At 32.9% G+C, this 25,243-nt stretch overlaps 1 protein-coding gene across 3 annotated transcripts in view; it reads left to right on the top strand.

Annotated features, from left to right (window-relative positions):
* LOC105199284 (probable 2-oxoglutarate dehydrogenase E1 component DHKTD1 homolog, mitochondrial) overlaps nt 1-25,243 on the top strand; it is a 266,253-nt gene that overhangs the window by 119,033 nt on the left and 121,977 nt on the right. For all 3 annotated transcript variants that reach the window (XM_039456078.1, XM_039456076.1, XM_039456077.1), the window contains one exon: nt 16,216-16,489. In XM_039456078.1, coding sequence (XP_039312012.1) covers nt 16,216-16,489 — 274 coding nt within the window. The remainder of the gene's footprint in view (nt 1-16,215; nt 16,490-25,243) is intronic.

The following is a 25,243-nucleotide window of genomic DNA, read 5'->3' on the forward strand; positions in this document are numbered from 1 at the left end:
AATAACAGTAAGCTTTTGGGCTTAATGATCTCAAGCCAATTGCAGATGCAATGTCTTCGGATGACTATCTAACACGATTATTGTTGGATGACATTAATTTTTTGATTTGTCCAGGCGTAAATACTTTACGTAGTATGTCAGTTGCTAATCTCTCGGCTTCTTTTGTCTATTTACAGTCATTTCTTTAACGGTATTGGACTTTTGCTCTGCATCTGTTTGCAGTTGTTCTACTTGTTGACATAGTTTTATATTTTTCTCAACAAGCTCTTGATTTTCTTGTTTTAATTTATTTTTTTCTATCAACAATTTTTTTTATTCTGTTTTTAATTGTGTCATTAATGTTTTCATAGAAACATTTTGCTGGTCATCAACTATTTCATTTCTGTAAAACACAATTGAATTTTAATGTTGCTATAATACAATTTAAATTGTTTAAAAAGAATAGAATAAAAAGAGTGATTAACTAAGAAATAATTTAAAAATAAACAAAAACGAATAATTACTGTTTGAGGTTAATAAAATACACACAAAAATTAAAGATGATTAATAGGAAAAAAAACAATAGAGCAGTAATTATAAATAATAATAGATTAACCAAAAAGTATAATACATACATCTCTTGCATTGAAATATTCAATGCAAGAGATGTACATACAATGACAATGTATGTTCATCTTCAGAATTTTCTTTTGTTGTATGTATACATTCTGTTAATTCTGTAAGTGCAGTACCTGTTTTTTTTTCTAAAATATACCAGGAAATATTTATTTATTAATATTATATATGTGCGTGCGTGCGTGCGTGCGTGCGTGCGTGCGTGCGTGCGTGCGTGCGTGCGTGCGTGCGTGCGTGCGTGCGTGCGTGCGTGCGTGCGTGCGTGCGTGCGTGCGTGCGTGCGTGCGTGCGTGCGTGCGTGCGTGCGTGCGTGTAAATTGATCATTTTTTCAAATAGTAGATATACATATTACATTATATTTTTACAAAGTAAAATCATTTTTTTTATTTTTTCAAAATAAGATTCAAATAATTATGTATTTAAAAATACTTACTGTAATTTCATTCTTTTTTGTTCATTTGTTGTGTTCTTGTCTATAGTTTCCGTACTTATTCGTCTTTTTTTTGGTTTTTCTATAATTAACATTTGTGAAGGGATAGTACCTTTTTTTTGCCTTTTTAGTTCTTTAGCAGGCACATTGTTTGAACGTGGTTTCCTCCACTTAATTTCAAAGCAATTTGCTTCAAAATGAAGCTCGCATATGCTTGCTAAAAATTTTATTTTATAACATATTTATTAATATAATGAAATATTTTATATGATTATTTTTAATATGATTAATATTATTTTTTTTTAATTTTTATAATTATTATTTTTTATATGATTTATTTTATTTTATTTTATTTTTTAATATAATTTTAATTTTTTAAATATAATTTTACATGATGTTAGGTCTTACATATGATGAAAGATTAACGAGTTATGTTGTGTCTGGGACACATTTATTTATTTATTTACTCATAAATTATACTTACCCGAATTAATTTTTGGACACCTGGGCAAACAAAAAATCGATTTGATTTAAAATGTGCAAACAAGAATCTATTAGATAAAATTTCAAGCGTATATCTTTAGAATTCATTTTAAATACGTACACCCAAAGACTTTGATTCTGTCCATGGGGAAATTTTCCAAACTGAGAAGTCACCACTTTCTACATACTTGCAGTTTATGATTAATAAAACGACTAGAGCTTATTGGTCGTTACGTTAATCATGAACTGTAAGTATGTAGAAAGATAACGACTTCTCAGTTTGAAAAATTTCCCCATGGACAGAATCAAAGTTCTTGGGTGTACAGTTGTGTTCATTATAGTTGCGACACTTTTTCTTTGATGGTTTTTGGAATGTAGCCTTGCTCATCGAGCGGCAAATGTAATTGGCTGGATCCACAAGTAAGAACCAATCATGTCCTCAGCTCTCGTTATAGTTGCGCGTTCAGAAACGCATCTAAGAAAAAGTATCGCAACTATAATGAACACGACTGTACACCCACGGTCATCGATTCTGACCTTCAGAAAATTTTCCAAACTAAGAAATCACTATCTTTCTACATACTCACATAATTAACGTAGAAATTATTAATTAAATGACGCTGGAATAATGACAATACAATAATTTAATAATAGTTTGATAGTTTTTAAAAATTTATCTTTAATTTATCTTCTTTTTCATCACAAGAAATTATTAATCTTCCAAACTCAAGTTTGCGGATTAACTTCTAAAAATTTATCGCATTTGACATAAAGGTTACTTTACCTTTATGTCAAATGCGATCGCAAACGATCAGCGAGGCCATACCATAAGCTTTGACGTTACGTTAATCAACTGCAAGTATGTAGAAAGATAGTGACTTCTTAGTTTGGAAAATTTCCTGAGGAACAGAATCGATGACCGTGGGTGTATATACATACTTTCCGTCGCGTAAAGACAATCGCTAAAAATTAATTTGTTTATAATTTTTTACTTAAAGGTGTACACCTAAGGACTTTGATTCTGTCCTTGGAGAAATTTTCCAAACTGAGAAGTCTCCACTTTCTACATACTCGCAGTTCATGATTAATGAAACGACTAGAGCTTATGGTCGTTACGTTATGGTCGTTACGTTAATCATGAACTGTAAATATGTAGAAAGATAGCGACTTCTCAGTTTGGAAAATTTCCCCATGGACAGAATCAAAGTCCTTGGGTGTACGACATGTTTCTGAATATGCAAACAAAAATCTATTGATAAAAACTATTTGAATATAATTTGCTCATAGTTGGGGAGTGATTATGAAAGTATCCCTCCAAAATTGTTTTTTTAATAACTATTTTACTAGTAATGTGCAAACGAAAATTCGAAGTGTGCATACATGTGCAAACAATGAGCAATCAAGGCTGCGGTCCATTTGGTACTTCTAAATGCTTTGAACTACGCTATGATCGGTCGCTATGAATATTACAATTGTTACACAAGTGAACTAGGCTGTAACAGTTGCAACACTTGTAAGAGGCGGGTCAACTGGCCCCAGTCTACCCTAACCTAATAATGGAATCAAATTCAAATCCAATTTTAGCAAATATTTATAATGTGTTTAATGATATTACATTATATATATATATATTAGATTATTCGGAAAGTAATTTCTTTTTTTCCCAACAATGATAAGGACACAATAAAGGCATTAATTGATGCAAACCAGCGTATAACAACTCATGAGATCGCTGAGAGATTAGGTTTATCGAATTTGACCGTTCTTGATCATTTAAAATGCCTAGGTTTAATATCAAAGTTCGACATATGGATTCCTCATGTTCTTACGGAAAGAAATCTGTGCCGTCGCGTTGACGTTTGTGATTTGCTTCTCAAACGTCAAGAAAATGATTCATTTTTGAAGTGCATCATCACTGGGGACGAAAAATGAGTTATCTACAACAATGTTAAAAGCAAGAGATCATGGAGTAAAAAAGATGAACCGGCTCAAAGTACTTCGAAAGCCGATATTCATAAAAAAAAGTGATGCTATATGTTTAGTAGAATTTCAAAGAAATAGTTTTTTCTTTTTTAGTTTCTACCGGACAACACAACGATCAATTCTGAAGTGTACTGTCATCTGGACAAATTGAATGATTGACTTAAACAGAAAAAGCCAGAATTGATCAATAGAAAAGGTGTAGTGTTCCATCAAGATAATGCGAGACCTCATATGTACAAGTTTGGTAACTCGTCAAAAGCTTTTACAGCTTGGATGGGATATACTGCCATACCCACCATATTCTCCAGATCTGGCACCTTCTGATTATTATTTGTTCCGGTCTCTACAAAATTTTTTAGACGGTAAAACCTTTGCTTCAAATAAGGAAGTCAAAAATCTAGATCAGTATTTTGCCAGCAGAAAACAAAAATTTTATGAGCGTAGAATCATGCTACTGCCAGAAAGATGGTAAAAGATATTGGACCAGAATGGAAAATATATAATTCAATAAAATATTTATACTATAATAAAATCATCTTTCATTTTTATAAAAAAAAAATTACTTTCCGAACAACCTAATATATGGGTGTATCTTAAAAAGCGCCAACTAATTAGCGTTATTCCTTACTAAAAGACTGAGTCAAAAAGTCCTGAACAATTTTTTTTTGCTTAATAAAGCGGTAATTATTAACCCTTAAACACGTGAGTCTGAGAGACACCATATGAAGTTTTGAACGCTTGCTATGTGAAGACGGAATGAGATAGGAGGTTCGGACCAAGACGTAAAAAAAGTTTGAAAGTTTGAAAGTTCTCCTCTTTCAATTGATATAGTTGATCAACGTTTTTGGTCAACTAGAATTCGAATGACACCGCAGCAAAGTTTTAGGGTCAATGCGACCCATATAATGTGTAAGTGAAACTTTTTTTGTGAGTATTTTACATAAAAAAACTGGACAAAATACGTTCGAACAGGTTGATTTGCAGATGTTACTCGCATATACTCTATCTAAAGTTGGAATATTATAAAATGTTGTGGAAAAAAGAGTTTTTCCGAAATATATCATGAAACACATCAATTTTCAATTTTAGACATGATTTAATCAAAAATTCCTCATATTTGCCTTATTACATAAGTACATTTTTTAGTAGAAATGACAATAATATAACTTTTTTTTTTTAAGTATGAATCTTTAGCTTTAAAACGCCGTACTGTAAAGTTCTTTAAAGTTTTTTTTGTTACAAAGATATGATTTTTTTTTTTTAAGTAGATTTTTAGATGCGCAAAAATACCTCATATTCTCCATGTTACATAATTATACTTTTTACAAGAAATGACTTTGCCAAATTTTATTTTGAAAGTGTGACTCTTTAGCTTTAAAACGCCGTATTTGAAAGTTCTTAAATCTTTCTTGGTGCGAAGATATGATTTTTTGAAGGAAAAATGAATTTTTGATCAATTTCTCATTTTTGCTTAATGGTTTTGCTTTTATAACTTAACAATAAATTATTTATCGGCAATGCCGATTATGCAGTCACTCCTAAGATTTTGAACTTTTGTTTAAAAAAAAATCGTAGAAAAATATTGATTGTAATGAAAATTATAGCTTCTCAAAGTTGAAAAAATCTCCCAGACCCAAAAATGTGTTTTCGTATTTTACAGGATCGGTGTGCTTAAGGGTTAATAAACATTTTTAAAAACATTTATAAAATCGTTAAAAATAATGGGTTAAGTGCACTTTTTTCATTTAAAAAATGTTTATTTTAACGTTAAAAGAATGTTTTTTGAATATTATAAAAACGTTCTTTAAGTATTTAAAGAAAACGTTTATTAATTGCTTGACCTTTGTGATCGCTGCGAACTGATCCCTCGTAATGATCTGTAAATACTTTATGCTAATACATGTACATCACTGATAGGTCAATATCTGTTATTGAAAAGACAAAATATAATTAAAGTATATTATTTTTATAGATATATATAATTAAGTTAATTTTTTACTGATTTTCATAGATGTTATTAAAACCTTTTTTGAACGAATTTTAAAATCTATAATAATTGAAAAATAAATAGTTACAACCGGGAAGGTCGTCTCGTTATCATACACTCACGCTGTGACAATAATACGCGCACTCCCGAAATAAGAAGACAGACTTTTAAAAAGATAACTGTAATATAAGAACGTGACAGTTCGTAAGAAAGATCAAGACGATGACAACCATAACAATCGTTGATAGGGAACGATCTTCTTCTATCGCCTCGCGCGAATCGATATTAGACGCTTCCTCAAAGCGGGCACGCAACATAAATGTTTAATAATTAATAAATAAACATAATTTTATAGAGATAAAAAATAAGTAAAAAATTAATATTAAATAAACATTAAATAAATATTAAATAAACATTTAAAAAATGCTTACTAAAATCATTTTTTCAATTAAATAATTTATGAAAAATAAATACTTAAATAATATTAAATAAACGCTTAAAAAACATTTATTAAAAAAAAAAAAATATTAAATTAATATTAAATTAATGTTCAACAAATGTTAAATTAATATTTTTGAAATTGTTGTTTCAAATGAAAAATTAATGTAAAATGAAATTAAAATTAGGGAACAATGAGTTCAAGAGCCAGGATGTCAGACGCAAATAAATAAATCAACGCATAACTCCAATGTCAGGTAAACGTTTCGACCTTTAATAACGGTTTTCTTCAGTACACATATTACATGTCTATAAAACAACAAATGAATTGCACTAATTAAGATATGAATTTGTCGAAATAACCAAATAAAGATCAAAAATAAAAAAAATAAAAACAAGTTACCGAATAAATAGAGATTGTGCAAAACCACGGTGTATATCTTATTTCAACGTTTTAGAATAATAACATTATAAACGACCTCACGGAGCGTGTGCAGAAACAAGAACTTTGTAAAACCACATAAATTGGTTGCTAACAAATAAATAAATAAATAAGAAAATGATATTAATATAATGACTTTAAAACTTGTAACAGACAACAATAGAAATTAAATAGTTAAAAGATATAAACGGAAAATAAATAAAAATAAAAATTAATATGAAAGCTGTACAAGTCATAAAATATAAAATTGTAAAATATAAAATTGTTGGTTTACTAATCTGAGCGGTATTGATATCCCGAGGGACGTCCGATACCTTTTACAACTGGAGAATCGCTTTGGTTTACCGTTGTTGGATAGTGACAGGGGAAAAACATTATTAGAATTTATCAAACACATAAAACATAACATCTCAAAATACAGAGAAAATATACATGTGGCAATTAGGAATCGATCTGCATCGATCTTGAAGGACTTGTTCCGTAGCGGCCGTCCGGCAAATATCAATGACCAGCTAATTAAAGACCGGTTACGAACCGGGTGGGTGCCGATAGCGCACATCCCGATAGCCCACCAACCAATCATATTGACTTATCTAACCCAACCTACGGAAAATCTCTAGGCATCTGCCATTGTGAGTGGTTTGTGTGCTATCGGAATGTGCGCTATCGAGACCCACCCTTACGAACCACGGGGAGATTCGTTAGGTAGCATCCTAACATTTTGTTTACCAGAGCGGACAAGAGTAACATAACAGTTACCCTTGACAAAAATGATTACATCTTGAAAATAGAAGGCATGCTCTCTGATGAATCTACTTACATTAAATTATCAAAAGATCCGATTCTAAAACTAAACAAAGAAGCGCGTTTTCTTCTCTCCAATTGAAAAGAAAAAGGTTTTATTGAACAACATATATATAGGAGCATATTAACAACGGGCGGCGTCTTGCCGAGAGCCTATGGTTTGCCAAAGATTCATAAACTTAATAATTCTCGACGAATTATAATTTCTTCCATAAATAGTCTTTTACACTCTCAGGCTTATTTTTTACATAATATAATTTACAACAGTATACCAGAAGATAATAGTTTCGTTAAAAATAGTTTCCATTTAATTAATAAACTTAATGGTCTTTCCTTGGAATCAGATCACGTCTTAGAGTCATTGGACGTTATGTCTCTTTTCACCAATGTTCCAAAAAACTTAGCGGTGGAAAACGTCACGACTAAATGGGACTTGATTTTGAAAAATACTACTATTCCGGTCAATGAATTTCTCAAAGCTTTGAATTTAATAATAGATTCTACGTATTTTAAATTCAATAACTTTGCTACAAACAGATCGTTGGTTTACCAATAGAATCACCGTTGTCTCCTATTTTAGCTGATTTGGTCATGCAGGATTTGGAATGCAAGGCGTTAAAACTCCTGTCTTTTCATCTACCTTTTTACTGTCGATATGTAGATGACATTATATTAGCAGCCCCGGCTAACTTGTTATCGGGCATCCTTGACACGTTTAATTCCATGTATGACCATTAACAATTTACTATAAAGAGAGAGAACGAGGGAAAAATCAGCTTTCTTGATGTTATGCTTGTAAAGGTAAATAATAAGGTTATTTTTGATTAATACCGCAAATCAACTTTCTCAGGAAGATACTTAAATTTTTTCTCACACCATCCCTTGTGTCATAAAAAGGGTGTTATTTTTATATGGTTGACAAATTACTTTTATTATCACATACTCAATTTTATCGTAAGAACTTCATAATTTTAATTAATATTTTATTGGAAAATAATTATCCTTTAAATTTTATCTTCTCCATGATAAATTTCAGACTCAAACACTTTTTTTATAAAAATGACACCTGCGTTGAGAATAGCGTGGAAGAAGATTTTTTACGATCCCTTACATTGAGTCGGTATCAGAGAAATTTTTGTCTTTCTCAGTTAAGTTGACTGCACTGTTGCGTTCACGATCATCTCTAAACTGAATAAATTTATAATACTGGCAAAGACCATATAGAGCGTCTTTCTTGTAATGACGTGGTCTACAAAATTAATTGTAAGGACTGCGATTCTTCTTACGTGGGACAGACAATACGCCAATTAAAAACAAGAGTCAGCGAACACAAAGCAGATATTAGGAAAACCAGTTCTCTTTTAGTTATTTCGTTATTAGGTGCGCAACTAAGTTCTCGCTGTTTTTTTTTATGAAAATGCAACTTTATTGTGAAAAAATGATTACAAATGAATCATTAAAAGTATTGCCCATCGCTAGCTACAACTTTTGCCCATCTTTCTGGCAAAGCTCAAATACCGTTACGATAAAAGTGTTCGTCTTTTGAGTCTATCCACGAATCAAGCCATTTTTTGATGTCTTCATATGAGCGGAATACTGCTGATCAGCCAGACCATGTGCCATCGAACGGAACAAGTAATAATCAAACGGCGCAATATCTGGGGAATATAGCGGGTGGATTTCCCATTTGAGCGTTTCCACGTAGATTTTAACGGGTTTGGGAACATGAGGCCGAGCGTTGTCATACAGTAGAATCACTTTGTCGTGCCTCTACTCGTATTGTGGCCGTTTTTCGCGCAATGCTCGGCTCAGTCGCATCAATTAAAGTCGATACCGTTTCCCAGTGATAGTTTTGTTTGGTTTCAACAGCTCATAATAAATAACACCGACTTGGTCCCACCAAATACACAGCATAACCTTTGCAGCGTGGATATTTGGCCGAGCCGACGACATAGAAGCATGACCGGGTACTCCTTATTCTTTTCTTTGGGTTGCTGTAATGAATCCATTTTTCACCACCCGTCACGATGCGATGAAGAAAATCCTTCCTTTTTTGCCGCTGGAGCAGTTGTTCACAGGTGAAAAAACGACGCTCAACGTTCCTTGGCTTCAAATCATAAGGAACCCAAGTTTCTTGCTTTTGAATCATTCTCAACGCATGCGATCGTTTGGAAATGGCTTGGCGGATAACTCCTAATGCTGAAACAAGCTGTTCTTGCGTTTGGCACGGATCCTCGTCGAGCAATGCCTCCAATTCAGCGTTTTCGAATGTTGTTGGCCTTCCTTCACGCGGACGGTCATCAACATCAAAATCACCGTCTTTGAAGCGACGGAACCAATCACGGCACATTGTTTCACTTAGAGCAGCATCTCCGTAAACTTTTTGGAGCTCTCAATGCGCTTCAGCCGCCGTTTTCTTTGAATGAAATAAGAAAATTAACACTTTCCGCAAATGACGATTATTTGGCACAAAATCAAACATTTTCACACAATCAAAAGTATATGACGCCAAAACAAAATCACTAACGTGTCAACGCGGTTTGTTTATCATATGTCTAAGCTTGGTTCATAACGTTTTAAGTATGTCTAAATTGATCAGCACTTACTGCTGGAGCCGTCTATTGACAAACACTGGAAACTTAGTTGCGCACCTAATACATCGCATTGGAGAAAATCATGAATTTGATTGGGAGAACGTGGAAATTTTAGACAAAGAGCCATTTTTTTTAAAAGATCTATATTCAAGATGTTACATATCAAAAATCAATTGCATGGACTCAATAAACAAAGCGATACCGAACTACTCTTGGATGCGTATTTTCCTATCCTCGATCGTATTCCGCCTTCTTAGGTTTGTCATCCCTTCTCCTTCTATTCCTTTTGTTTGGTCCATCAAGGCTGTCTCGTTTCGGTCCTTATTATTTGTACCTATTCTTACCGAAATTTTTTTTTTTACATGGGGAAATCCTCATGGATACCTTTTCCTCCCAGGAGAGAGAAAAACGGTTATGTCGGACTCTTACCGGCTAAAACCCCATGGTGGTCCACCTTTGCATGAGACGATAGGGGCGGCTCGGGGTTGCAAGGCATTCTCCAACGGGCGTCCCCCGAGCCCCTTTTCCCCTCCCAAGAAGTGGGAGGAGGCCATCGTATCTGGAGACCGTTGCGAGACCACTACGCAACGGTCTCCCCTGCCGTGGAGCTGCTTGCAATGGGATTGAGCGCCCCCGCGTCCGATTCCTGCAGCTCCCAGCAATCTCGGGCTGGAGGGCCAGGCACATCTTGCCCGTTCGTCCCTCCAGCCCGTGACTTGGCGGGGGTTACGAGATCCGGGCGTATGCCCGGACTCTTCTCCCCGGTCGCTTCTTTCTCGAGGAAGCGGCGTTCGGGGCCGATTCCCTCGTTCTCTCGTCGCTCTCCTTCTGTGAGATAACAGACTCACAAAAGGAGAGCGCGGCTCCCCATTTCTCCTCCCCTTCGAGCATGGCACTCACCATGCTCTCCGCCGCATTAACTCCCAGGGCCCGGAGTAAGACCCAACGGTCAACCTCCCATGCTAGACACTCCAGCAGGGTGTGATCCGCCGAGTCCACCAGAGCCCTGCAGTGGTGGCACATCCTGGTAGGTTCTCTGCCTATTCGAAGCAACCATGCCCGGTGAGCACCTGCACCAGCCTAAACGTGAGGAGTCCAAAGCGCCACCGGCCCACCCATTTCTTCAAAACTGGCCCAATGGCGCCAACGGCACGAGAGCCCGGTCCATCTAGGGACAGACTCTCGCCCCAATCCTTAACAGCACGTCGCCTCGCGTTGAGGCGCCACACTTTCTGTTCTTTTAGTGTCCAGAACGCCGCCGCGGGGTCCCGACGGCGCGCGCATTTTTCTGCGTACGCATCTGCGTATACACGCGCCTCAAGCACCCACGGGAGCGCCCCGGCTACTAGCATCGCCGCCACAGTGGCGATGGTCCGGTATCCCCATACGGCCCGGACGACCAGCCCCCGCTGGGAGCTCTGTAAAAGCGTCCTTAAACGACGGCTGGCCGCCATATCGGGGTACCACACGGGAGCGCCATACAGCGCAATCGACCGGACCATCCCAAGATAGAGGCGGCGAGCTCCCCCTCCGGGTCCCCCGAGATTGGGCGTGAGTCTGCCAAGGCTGGCAGACACCACACCTATTCTTACAAAGATGTAATATCTCATCTCAAGGCTGTGACACGAGTTTCAGTGCTTAGAGGTAACTTGTATATAATAATTTTTGCTTTAATTTATTTTCCTTTTTCTTTTTTGATTTTGCATAGTTTTTATAATGCGTTTTTTTTACAATTTTATATGTTATGACTTGTACAGCTTTTATATTTATTTTTATTTTTATTTACTTTCCGTTTATATTTTTTAACTAATTAATTTGTATTGTTGTCTGTTACAAGTTTCAAAGTCATCATTTTAATATCATTTTCTTATTTATTTATTTATTTGTTAGCAACAAATTTATACGGTTTTACGAAGCTCTTGTCTCTGCACACGTTCTGTGAGGTCGTTTATAATGTTATTATGCTAAGACGTTGAAATAAGATGTACACCGCGGTTTTGCACAATCTCTATTTATTCGGTAACTTGTTTTCATTTTTTTTATTTTTGATCTTTATTTGTTTATTTCGACAAATTCATATCTTAATTAGTGCGATTAATTTGTTGTTTTATAGACTTGTAATATGTGTACTGAAGAAGACCGTCATTAAAATTTGAAACGTTTGCCTGACATTGGAGTTATGCGTTGATTTATTTATTTGCGTCTGACATCCTGCGTGGCTCTTGAGCTCATTGTTCTCTAATTTTAATTTATTTATAAGAGCTTTAACCTTTGTTTTATTTTGTTTGTAAAATAAAATTATTGTTTCAAATGAAAAATTAATGTAAAATAAATATTAAATAAATGTTAAATTAATATTAAATTAATGTTTTTAAAAATGTTTTTTTAAATAAAAAATTAATGTAAAATGAATATTAAATTAATGTTGAATAAATGATTAATTAAAAATAGGAAGTAGTAAGCTTAAGAGCCACTCAGAATGTTAAACGCAAATAAATAAATCCAGCTTAATTCCAATATCAAACAAACGTTTTGACCTTTAACGTCGGCCTTCCTCAGTACAGATTTAAAAGTCTTTAAAACAAAAATAATCGCATTAATTATAATTTAAACTTATCAAAATAAACAAATAAAGGTCAAAAATCAATCAAATTACCAAACAAATAGAAACTGTGAGAAGCTGCGATGTACATCTTCTTATAACGTCTTAACATAATAAACAACCTCACAAAGCGTGTTCAAAGACAAGAGCTTTGTAAAATCAGCATGACATGATTGGTAACCAATAAATTAAAAGGTAATATTAAAATGATGACTTTTAAAATTATAACAGACAACAATACAAATTAAATAATGAAAAAAAAATAAAATAAAAATAAATATAAAACAAAAGAGAACTGTGCAAGTCATGAGATGTAAAAATGTAAAGAAGAATGATGCAAAATCAAAAAAGGAAAATAATCGAGACAAAGAATTGTATACAAAATACCTCTAAACACCAAAACTCATGTCCTAGCATTGTAAGACAGGATGTTACATCTTGGAAAATATAGATACAAATAATGAGGATCAAACGAGATAGCTTCGGTGGACCGAATAAAAGGAGGAGGGATGACGAACCTAAAAAAGGGAAATACGATCGAGAATAGGAAAGTACGCATCCGAGAAGAGTTCGGTATCACTTTATTTGTTGAGTCCATGCAATTGATTTTTAATGTGTAATATCTTGGATATAAATCTTTTAACATAAGATGGCTCTTTGTTTAAAATTTCCACGTCCTCCCAATCAAATTCGTGGTTTCCTCCAAGGTGGTGTAACGAAATAACCGAAAGAGAACTAGATTTCCTAATGTTCACTGACTCTTGTTTTTAGTTGGTGTTTCGTCTGCCCCATGTAAGAAGAATCGCAGTCCTTACAATTAATTTTATAGACCACGTTATTACAAGAAGGGTGCTCTATGTGGTCTTTACTAGTAGTTATAAATCTATTCAATTTGGACGGGGTCCAATAGCTCACGGTACGACAGCCCACCAATCATCTTGACTTATCTAACCCAACCAACGGAAAAACTTTAGGCATCGGCTACTGTAAATAATGGTGGGCTATCGGTCCCGTGCGCTATCGGGATCCGCCCATTCAATTTAGCAAGGATTGTGAACGTAACATTGCAGTCAAATTTACATAAGAAAGACGAAAATTTCTCTGATATCGACTCAATGTAAGGGATCGTAAAAAAATCTTCTCACGTTTATCTTCAACGAGTTATCTTTATAAAAAAGGTGTTTAAGTCTGAAATGAATCATGGCAAAGATAAAATTTAAAGAATAATTATTTTCCAATAAAATATTGACTAAAATTATGAGGTTCTTACGATGAAATTGAGGATGTGATAATAAAACTAATTTGTCAACCATATCAAAAATAACCTTTTTATGGCACAAGGGATGACGTGAGAAAAAATTTAGATATCTTCTCGAGAAAGTTGGTTTGCGATACTAATCGAAAATAATCTTATTATTCACCTTTACTAACATGATTTCAAGAAAACTAATTTTTCCTTTGCTCTCTCTTTCCATAGTAAATTGTAAACGATCATGTATAGAACTGAACGTGTCAATGTACCTGATAACGAGTTTACCGCGACTGCTAATATAATGTCATCTACATATCTGCAGTAAAATGATAGATGAAAAAAGAGGATTTTGTTGCCTTGCACTCCAAATCCTACATAACCAAATCCTACATAACCAAATCCGCTAAAATAGGAGACAACGGTAATCCCATCAACAAACCAAAGATCTGTTTTGTAGCAAACATTATTAAATTTAAAAAACGTAGAATCTATTATTAAATTTAGAGCTTTGAGAAATTCATTGACCGAAATAGTGGTGTTTTGTGAAATCAAATCCTATCTAGTCATGACGCTTTCCACCGCTAAGTTTTTTGGAACATTGGTGAAAAGAAACACGACGTCCAATGACACTAAAACGTGATCTGATTCCAGGAAAAGGCCATTAAGTTTATTAACCAAATGGAAACTATTTTTAATGAAACTATCTGCTTCTGGTATGCTATTATAAATTATATTATGTAAAAAATAAGCCAGAGAGTATAATGGACTATTTATTGAAAAAATTATAATTTTTAAAGGGTTATTGGATCTAGGTTTATGGATCTTTGGCAAACCGTAGGTTTTCGGCAGGACACCATCCGTTGTTAGTACGTTCCTATGTATGTTGTTTAATATAACTTTTTTCTTTCCAATTGGAGAGGAGAGAGCGCGCTCCTATGGTTCATTTTAAAATCAGATCTTTTGATAATTTAACGTAATTTTTGTTTTATAGACTTTTAAATCTGTACTGAGGAAAACCGACATTAAAGATCGAAACGTTTGCTTGATATTGGTATTAAATTGGATTTATTTATTTCCGTTCTACATTTTGCGTGGCTTTTGAGTTCATTACTTCCTATTTTAAATTTATTTATATAAACCTTAACTTTTGTTTATTTTGTTTGATAAATTAATGTTTTTAAAAAATGTTTTTTTAAATGAAAAATTAATGTGAAATAAATATTAAGTTAATGTTTAATAAATGTTAAATTAATGGTTTTAAAAAATGTTTTTTCAAATAAAAAATTAATGGGAAGTAAATATTAAATTAATGTTTAAGAAATTTTAAACTAATGTTTTTAAAAAAGTTTTTTTTAAATGAAAAATTAATGTAAAATAAATATTAAATAAACGTTAAATAAATACTTTCCCAAAGCATTATTTTAAATATTTAATTAATGTTAAATAAATGTTAAATTAACATTAAATATTAAATAACTATTTTCTCTAAATCATTATTTTAAATATTTAATTAATGTTAAATAAATATTTAATAAATGTTTAATAAATATTTTTGTTATAATGAATTGTACAATAAAAAATTAATATTAAATAAATATTTAAAAAACATTTAATGAATATTATGTGCTGATTTTACTAAAACTTCCACCTGCGAGACTCGTTGCTAATAACTACTTATCGTCAGTTTTTTTTTGATGAATTCTTTGGATCTTCTTCTCTTTTGGCTTCCATTCCTTTTTCACCTGAGAACACTTCGACTTAATGTGACCTTTACTACATTTATAGCAAATTATTTCCTTTTTCAAATGCTGCTTGTAGATTCTGTCATGCCTACCTGGATTTTTCAACTACTCTTACATAGGCATAACATGATGAAACGTTTAAGCAAATTTTTGCAAGCGCCTTTTGATCACAATTTGTATATTCATCCCAAAATGCAATTCTATAGCCCATCCATAATAAATGACATTTTTATTGTAAATTTCCAGTTATTATAATTATTGGATCTTTCTAATTTTTCAATCGTACATCCGCCGCTGCCAGCAATAATCTGAGGCGTATTACCTGAGCCAGTTGCCATGATTTGACATTGAGAATTTTTGTCTTTCAAAAAGAAACTGATACGATCGAGTCTATGCACCACCCGGCCGACTAACCTCGACACATCTCAAGCATCAGAAATTGCGGACTCGTGCTTCACACATATAAATTTATACGTACATGCAGTCGAATGATAGCCTGGGCCTATAACCTGATAGGTTTTTGCAATAACTCGGCACGATTGATTGATTACAACTTTTTATTGTTAAAGAATAATATGGGTGCTAGATAAGATAAGACGGAAAATGCGTGCGTAGCGCCTGCATACACAAAAATGAACGTGAATTATACGCAACTAAAATAAAAAGCTAATTGGAGACACAAAAATAAAACCAAAAATAATATCTTTAGATCACTGGTGTTTGATTACACTAGCATATTTGCTGTAACAGAATATAAAAAATAATTGTCAACAAAAAAATACTTTACAATATTTACATAAATATTTATAGAATTACTAATACAAATTTCTCTTTTAATATAGATCCATACCAGATCGGTACGCAAAGAAACTAATAGACGCCAATATTCTTACTGAAGAAACTGTTAAAAATATCGTCGAAAGCCACATTGCATGGTTGAATGAGACTCTAAAAGAATCTTCGAATGACATATCGAGACAGTCAGAGACTTTTCTTGCTGGAAAATGGTCGAAAATAAAACAAGCTGAAGCTAATATAACACAATGGGATACTGGCGTTGAATTAGACTTATTACAATTTGTGGGAAAAAAAAGTGTTCAAGTGCCACCGAACTTTGTAAGAATAAATAAATATCACGTAATATAGTAATGTAAGCAATGGAAAAATTTCCGATTCAACCGGGATTTAAACTCGGAATTCTTTATTCTCACACATGTACTCTCACTGCTGCTGCACACCTGTTTCACAACTTTCATAATTATTTGGCTCATTTTTCAATATCTTACACTTAATCATGAAGCCCCATATTTTTACCATTTGATATTTTGACAATACTCCCAAAAATCATTAATAACATTTCGAAACACACATAACTAAAACACATTTGCTTTTTCATTGTCCATGAAGCACGCTCGCCATTTTTCGAATATTTGTCTGTGTGTAATCATCATTGTCAGCTTAAGAAGATCGTAAACAAGAGTCATTATATGACATTGTAAAGTGTCTCTTTACAATGAGACTCATTGAATTGTTTACAAATTGCAAAATCTTTTTATGCGTAATTAAAACACGCATAAAGAGAGATGATTGATTTCATGAAAAAATAAAAAAAAATTATTTTAAGTACATTTAGTATTACTTTAAAATTTTTACTCGTATATGTTACGTCCAACCTTAAAGGAAAGATGGTTAAGGAAAGGCCATCTGGAATTTAGGGAAGGCAGGGAAAGACGCAACAGAATCCTTAAATTTGTGGTCGTATTAGACGGACGTACGACACGAAGGCAAATGCACTTTTATGACTCTTGAAATTGGGTCACCGTGCCACCACACGCTTAGACGTCCTTCCAAGAGTCGTGCGATTGTCGGTCCTTATTTAAGTCAGAGAATCTAATCTCTTTAACTTGGAATCGGACCTCGCGTGATTTTTTACTAGGAGGAGGTGTTGAACGAGACGGGTTAATTTGAAGAGAACATGAAATAAATTTTAACAATTAATTTTTTTTCTAAAGAATAATATAACATATATTTTAAAACTATCGTAGGTAATGGAATAATTATTATATATTATAAAAGAGAAAAGACGATTTTACATTTGAGGATTTGATCTGCCACATTTATTTATTACTAGGGATGTATTGGTTTAATGTTAATTTAAATTGTGAATAAAAGAGATGATTTGCGAACGTTACATATTTGACAGTTCATAATCTAAACATATACTCTAAATTATATTATTCGATTATTACAATTTCAATCAATTAATTATATTTTATAGATTATTAAATAGTTGTTACAAGTATATATAAGTATGCGCATGTATAATTATAAGACATGTTCAAGGGTGATTTGACCAGATTATAATTAATTTGATATATCGGGAAGAGACGGGATATTAACTTCTGTGATTATTCTTTAACAATCGGTTTTTAGTCACTAGAAGAGGGAAAGAAAGAAGGAAAGAATGAATGGTGACTTACTATTTTTTGTGTAGCGCAAAACTCTCAAACGAATCCCGGATTTTTAACCTTTTACAATTATGGTAGTAGCCAACGGGTTACTGATTGCTCATCGTGTTGAGGTCCGCTCGCAGTGGGTGGTTGGGGCGTGACACTTCGGGTGTGGAACACTCGGGAAAAAGTAAAAGTGTTAACTTAACCGGCACTGAGTGACTGACTGAACAATAGATTAACGAAGGTGAGTGAGGTGGTGAAGAATTAACCGAGGAGGTGGATGCAAGATATTCTTCGCACTCTCGTGGAGGTGTTAAAGAATGGAATGAAAAGGGGGGGAACAGAGTATTCTTCGCACTCTAGTAAAGGTGCTGAAAAATAGACTGAGGAAGTGGATAAAATTGGATATAGCTGAGTACTGACTAACAGACAGACTCACAGAAGGAAAATGATTTGGCTTAAACTGAGTCTCGACGAATTGACGAACTCACAAGCAAACCTACCCAACTGTTACACTCCGATTTTGATGAGCTTTGAATATGTTGTAGTCTAGGTCAAAATAAGAGACACGTATTTTTTTATAAGGGCCCATACGCACTTTTAGGGGATGAAACACCTCTTTGAAGAAAAAGATTTTTTTTTTTCGAAGCGTATATCGTTGAAACTATAAAAGATAGAAAAAAATGTTCTAGTTAAAAGTTAAATGGTATGAAAAGTACTATACAACAGTGATAAAAAAATTTTTTTTTTAATTTTTTTTATACTTTTCCTCATCACCTACCAATTTTTTTCAAAATTTTTATTTCTTTTTATAAGCGGAATAAAGTTTATTTTATTACGAATCCAACGATGTATAACAAAGTTATATTTCGACATTTCCATTTGCCAAAAATAATTAAAAACTTCTCTATACTCATGGTACGCGCACCCGTCCGTGTGCTACGGAAGTGTCCCTTTCCAATTTTGACGAGTTTTTAATATGTTGTTTTCTATTTATTATATTTCTATATTAATTAGTTGATTTCTGAAAAATGTGTCTTTGGGCTACAACTTTATCATACATGTTTAAATTTGTTGTTAAATAGGCTATAAGTTTTGATATAAGATAAATTTTAAATTTTTCAAAAATTTAGAAGAGGAGGGAAGTAGATTTTGAAAAAAATGACATTTTCAAAAAACCTGAGCGAACAGTTATAAAGTACATAGAAAGCCATAAAACTTTTATTTGAAACTTTTTTTTATATCTTTTACCGTTTCGATAGTATTACCTCAGAAATTAAACAATCAATTTTTTTCAACAGCGTGTTTCACCCCATTAACGGTCATATGGGCGTATAAAAAATGCGTGTCCCATATTATTATTTGTATTACAACATATTAAAAACTCGTCAAAATTGAAAGGGACACTTCCGTAGCACACGGACGGGTGCGCGTACCATGAGTATAGAGAAGTTTTTAATTATTTTTGGCAAATTGGAATGTCGGAATATAACTTTGTTATACATCGTTGGATTCGTAATAAAATAAACTTTATTCCGCTTATAAAAAAAAATAAAAATTTTGAAAAAAATTGGTAGGTGATGAGGAAAAGTATAAAAAAAATTAAAAAAAAAAATTTTTTTATCACTGTTGTATAGTACTTTTCATGCCATTTAACTTTTAATTAGAACATTTTTTTCTATCTCTTATAGTTTCGACGATATACGCTTCGAAAAAAAAAGTCTTTTTCTTCAAAGAGGTGTTTCATCCCCTAAAAGTGCGTATGGGCCCTTATAAAAAAATACGTGTCTCTTATTTTGACCTAGACTACAACATATTTAAAGCTCATCAAAATCGGAGTGTAACAGTTGGGTAGGTTTGCTTGTCAGTGCAGGAAAAGAGTAAGTACCGACAAACTGACGGACTCGGGTGGATAGGATGAATATATGTACAGATCCGAGCATCATAGATTCGAGCCACGGACTGTGCGACGGATTAGAGATGAAATAGAAAGAAAGAATACCCTTCTTGCTTAGGAAAGCTGATTATTTATATCAGTTCTGTCCGATAATTCTTGGGCCGTGCGCACCGATTTTATTTATTGTAACGCCTGCGCGCTGTTCCACGAGTTTCGATTTAATAACGTTTTTTATCTCTAACGCTTCGCCGACCGAATACGTGTCAGGCGCCAAAGAGCGCCGTCTACTTAAGTAGGCTTCTCGGTAAAGAGCGCGGGTGACTCATTAGCAAACTGCGAAGAATGACAGTTTTTAAAGTTATTTATTGTGGTGTGGGCGCTGAGTTTCTGGAAGCCAAAAGTGGTGTATACTCGTGCCTTTCGGCTTCTTGATTTTAATGTCTGCCGCTGGAGCTTGTATGTCTCCGGGGTCGAGCAACGGTGTTACCTCGAAGAATCTCCTTAAATTACTTTTTGTGTCAACGAGTTTATTCGTCCGGCTAGAATGACAATTTGCGATAGATTAGTTGACGTTATTATTTGACACTCTTTTTATAATTTATGGTGCTTTAATTTGTGACATTTCTTTTATAATTTATAATGTTTTGTTTTTTGTGACATTTCTCTTATGATTTATGATATTTTGATTTTTGTGACATTTCTTATTCGCCTCAGTAGCGTATTTTATGTGTCACTGTATTTCTGGAAATCGGAGCAAGATTAAGTGGGTTATTGTTGCTCGGCCTCTGTCTTATAATGTATACGTCGTTAAAAAAAAAGAATCGTTACGTCGCTGTACCTAACATATAGTTGCTGTAAACATTTTCTTAATATAAAGTTTTATAGTTTGTATATACTGTGAAGATAAAAATATCAAAAGAAATCATAATGCTGCAAAATTGCAGCTCAATGAATGGAAATGTTGAAGTGCTAAGATGGTAGCGATGAGCAGTGAAACGAGCGGAGCAGAGCGAGACAAATTAATACTAATCTTAATACTAACACTAACTATAAATATTCACCATTACTACGCCACACGTTCTGATTGAAGTACTAAGATAATTTTTCCCGTCGTTCCACAGTGGTCGGGCGCGTGACTTTAAGAGAACTAAATTAATATGAGCTATCAAAATTAATTGGATTCGTTTAAAATTGGCTATCTGGGGGTTTTATAGGTGGCTGATTACGAATCCGATGTCAAAAATTTAAAATTCAAAATGACGGATCCAATATGGTGGACAAAATTATCAAAATCAACTGGATTTGCTTGAAATTTGCTATTTAAGAGTTTTCGAAATCACTGATTACAAATCCGATCTCAAAAATTCAAAATTCAACAAAGCGGATACAATATACATACTTAACTCTTTATAATATTATGATGCAGATCGATTTTTATTTGACCACGAGATCTTTCTATCTAATTCCGAAGATCATCATTGAATTATCCAGAGTCACAAATCGAGGACGTTGTCAACTCCACTTAAAAAAAAATTTTTTTATTAATATTTATATTTTTTATTAATTTTTGTTTTTTTTTATTATTTTTTATTGATTTTGTATTTTATACTTTTTTAAATATTTTTTATTGGTTTAATTTTTTCATTATTGTTAATGTTTAATGTGTAAACAAAAATAATTAAACATTAAAACCAAAAACAATACCAAACATGCTAAAGAAATATGTAAAACAATAATTCATTAAAATAAGCTTGGATGATAGGTGTAGTTCTCAGAGCAATACCGCTGCGCGTTGCACCGTGACGCGGAGGATTAAATGCGCTACAGAAATCATTTAGGCAAATATATGCAAACGAAATCAATTGCATATCAATTGGATATCAAATTTCAAAGTATATACAATGTATACACAATATACAATATCTGACATTTTGAGTTTTGTGATTACAATTAATAACTTGTTAGTTACACTCTTTTAAATATTAAAATTGACTCTAAATCTTAATTATTTAAGATTGAAATATTATTAAAGAATTGTTCAAATTTATGAATACATATTTATATGCAAGTAAAGTAATCTAGATATAAAATATGATATTAAACTATATCTATCTTCTTTTTATAAATATAGTTAAATTTAAAAATACTATTACACAACTATAGTGTTTGTCACGAATTTTAGTCTGATTTTAACACATTTCTCATATGTTATTATACTATTATTATGTTTAGGTATTTTTTTTTATTTTTTTTTATTTTATCCTTAATTGGAGTATATGATATGAGAATAAGAAGTTAAATTAAATTTTAATTGATATAAAAAAATTGAATTTAGTTTTCTTAAAATCACGCACCAAACTACTATGTATATTCACATCTATTCGGTGAATATTATGACAGAAAACTCAAATTGCTGTCAAATGTTTGATGTCTTATAAGAAATTTACATTATAAATGGCAAGCAAATCTGCTTAATCATATTCATTTAAATTAAAAAAATCCGATTTGGAACAAGTTCCGATTTAGCCCACTCTCCCTATTATTTTTTGTTTTATTAAATTACTTTTTTGTATTTGTAAATATTCAAATAAATAAATATAGTCTTTTCCCGATTTATAATTTCTTATTTTTTTATTTTTTAAGTTTTTTTTTCAATATTTATTGTTAGTTAATTGTTAGTTTTTAGTTTCGTTTTTGTATAGAATTTTTTAATTTTTATTATTGATTTTTTAAGTTTTTATATATGTTTTGTGTTTTTATATTTAATTTTGTTTTTTTTTTTAATTTTTGTTATGTTCTTCATTCTTGGGTAAGATCTCGAAATTATGATAAACTGTAACGCTTTATTAATAGAACTCAATTATACACGAACTGAAAAAGTCTGATTCGACTTACAAGGAAACACAGGGAAGTGTCCGCCTCAGATTAAAACAAGTTTTTAATATGTTGTAGTACAGATAAAAATAAGGGACACGTATTTTTTTATACGTGCCCATACGCACTTTAAGGGGTGAAACACCCCTTTGAAGAAAATCGGTTTTTTTCTTTCGAAGCGTATGCCGTCGAAACTATAAGAGATAGAAAAAAATGTTTTAAATGAAAGTTGAATGGCTCGAAGAGTAATTTATAACAGCGGAAAAAAAATTTTCTTTTTTTAATTTTTTTTAATACTTTTCCCCACCACTTACCTATTTCTTTTCAAAATTTTTATTTTTTTTATAATCAAAATAAAGCTTATTTTATTACGAATTCAACGGTATATGATAAAGTTACGATACAACATTCCCATTTTCCAAAAATAATTAAAAACCTCTCTATACGCACGGTACGCGCACCCGTCCGCGCATTTGTGCACTACGGAAGTGACTCCCTCCGATTTCGACATGCCTTTAATATGTTGTACAGTTTAAAATAAGGGACACGTATTTTTTACACGTGTCCTAATACACTTTTAAGGGTGAAACACCCCTTTGAAGAAAATCGGGTTTTTTCTTTCGAAACGTGTATCGTCGAAACTATAAGAGATAAAGAAAAATGTTCTCAATGAAAGTTGAATGCATGTTTTTCTCGCATAAGATGACAAAAACATTTCGAGGACAGTCTGTGTCTAACATGAAAATGCAGACATTGAAAAAAATATTTACTACAAAATAAAACGACACTACACTAAAGAATAACAACAATTACGGTGTTGTAAGACATTAATTTCTTGTTTAGAAAATAATATGTAATTAATATAAGTTAAACATTATATGTAATTAACTTATATTAATTACATATTATTTTCTAAACAAGAAATTAATGTCTTACAACACCGTAATTGTTGTTATTCTTTAGTGTAGTGTCGTTTTATTTTGTAGTAAATGTTTTTCTCAATGTCTGCGTTTTCATATTAAACACAGACTGTCCTCGAAATGTTTTTGTCATCTTATGCGAGAAAAACATGCATTCAACTTTCATTGAGAACATTTTTCTTTATTTCTTATAGTTTCGACGATACACGTTTCGAAAGAAAAAACCCAATTTTCTTCAAAGGGGTGTTTCACCCTTAAAAGTGTATTAGGACACGTGTAAAAAATACGTGTCCCTTATTTTAATCTGTACAACATATTAAAGGCACGTCGAAATCGGAGGGAGTCACTTCCGTAGCGCACGAACGCGCGGACGGGTGCGCGTACCGTGCTTATAGAGAGATTTTTAATTATTTTTGGAAAATGGGAATGTTGTATTGTAACTTTATCATATACCGTTGAATTCGTAATAAAATAAGCTTTATTTTGCTTATAAAAAAAATAAAAATTTTGAAAAAAAATAAGTAAGTGGTGGAGGAAAGTATTAAAAAGAATTTAAAAAAAAAAATTTTTTTTCCGCTGTTATAAATTACTCTTCGAGCCATTCAACTTTTATTTAAAACATTTTTTTCTATCTCTTATAGTTTCGACGGCATACGCTTCGAAAGAAAAAAACCGATTTTCTTCAAAGGGTTGTTTCACCCCCTTAAAGTGCGTATGGGCACATATAAAAAAATACGTGTCCCTTATTTTTATCTGTACTACAACATATTAAAAACTCGTTTTAATCTGAGGCGGACACTTCCCTGTGTTTCCTTGTTAGTATGGTACTCGATCGCTGTCTGCTGACTACATTTTGCTGTACTCTGAGTGTACTCTTTTGATTCTGGCGGCAATATCTCCCTTTTTTAAATCATTCTGCACAATGGCCAAAACATTAGGATAGACCTCTCTTGTAACTAAACGTCTGAACGGTTGTATGTCTGACTGTTAATCTAGAACAGCATCTTGGTTATTACGAGTGAGTTATAGTTGCGCACAGAATAAATCGGACGCAGCAAATTGAATGAAACAGACACAGTGACAATCGGACACAATAGGAAACAGACATACGGTGGTAGCAGTTAGACACAGTGACAATTGGACACAGGTGACAATCGGACATAGTAAGAAACAAACACAGTGACACAATAAGAAACGGGCACAATGACAATCAGACACAGTAAGAAACGGACACAGGTGCAACTTCCACACAAAATAATTTTTGATTTAAAATTTAGATTCAGGTTGAATTGGATTAGGAAATATATTTATTAAATGATTGTTCAAAAAATAAATGCTTGAAAGGGGGAGGGGCAAAGCCCGAATTAATTTCGAATGTTTTTGGTTTAACTCCATATTTCCGATTGTATTGCTTTTTTTGACGTAATTTAATCACCCTTATGCAACTTTCTTTGGATTGGTGGTTTAAATAAGTCAAGAACGATACGCATAGGTCTGCCCGTCAATGCCTCAGCAGGAGAGACTGTTAGGAACGTTGGGATTAGGTGTCGATCAATATTGCTGAAGAAATACAGGCAGGTGTCTCCGTATATTCTTTCCGATAAGTTTTTGAAGCCCTCTTTAGAAAATATCCACAAATCTTTCAGCTTGGTCGTTGGAGCTAAGATTGAAAGATAAGGTACGCTGATACTGTATACCGTATAAAAGACAAGAATGATTAAAATTC

The sequence above is a fragment of the Solenopsis invicta genome, chromosome 12 (genome assembly GCF_016802725.1).
Source record: "Solenopsis invicta isolate M01_SB chromosome 12, UNIL_Sinv_3.0, whole genome shotgun sequence".
NCBI lineage: Eukaryota > Metazoa > Arthropoda > Insecta > Hymenoptera > Formicidae > Solenopsis > Solenopsis invicta.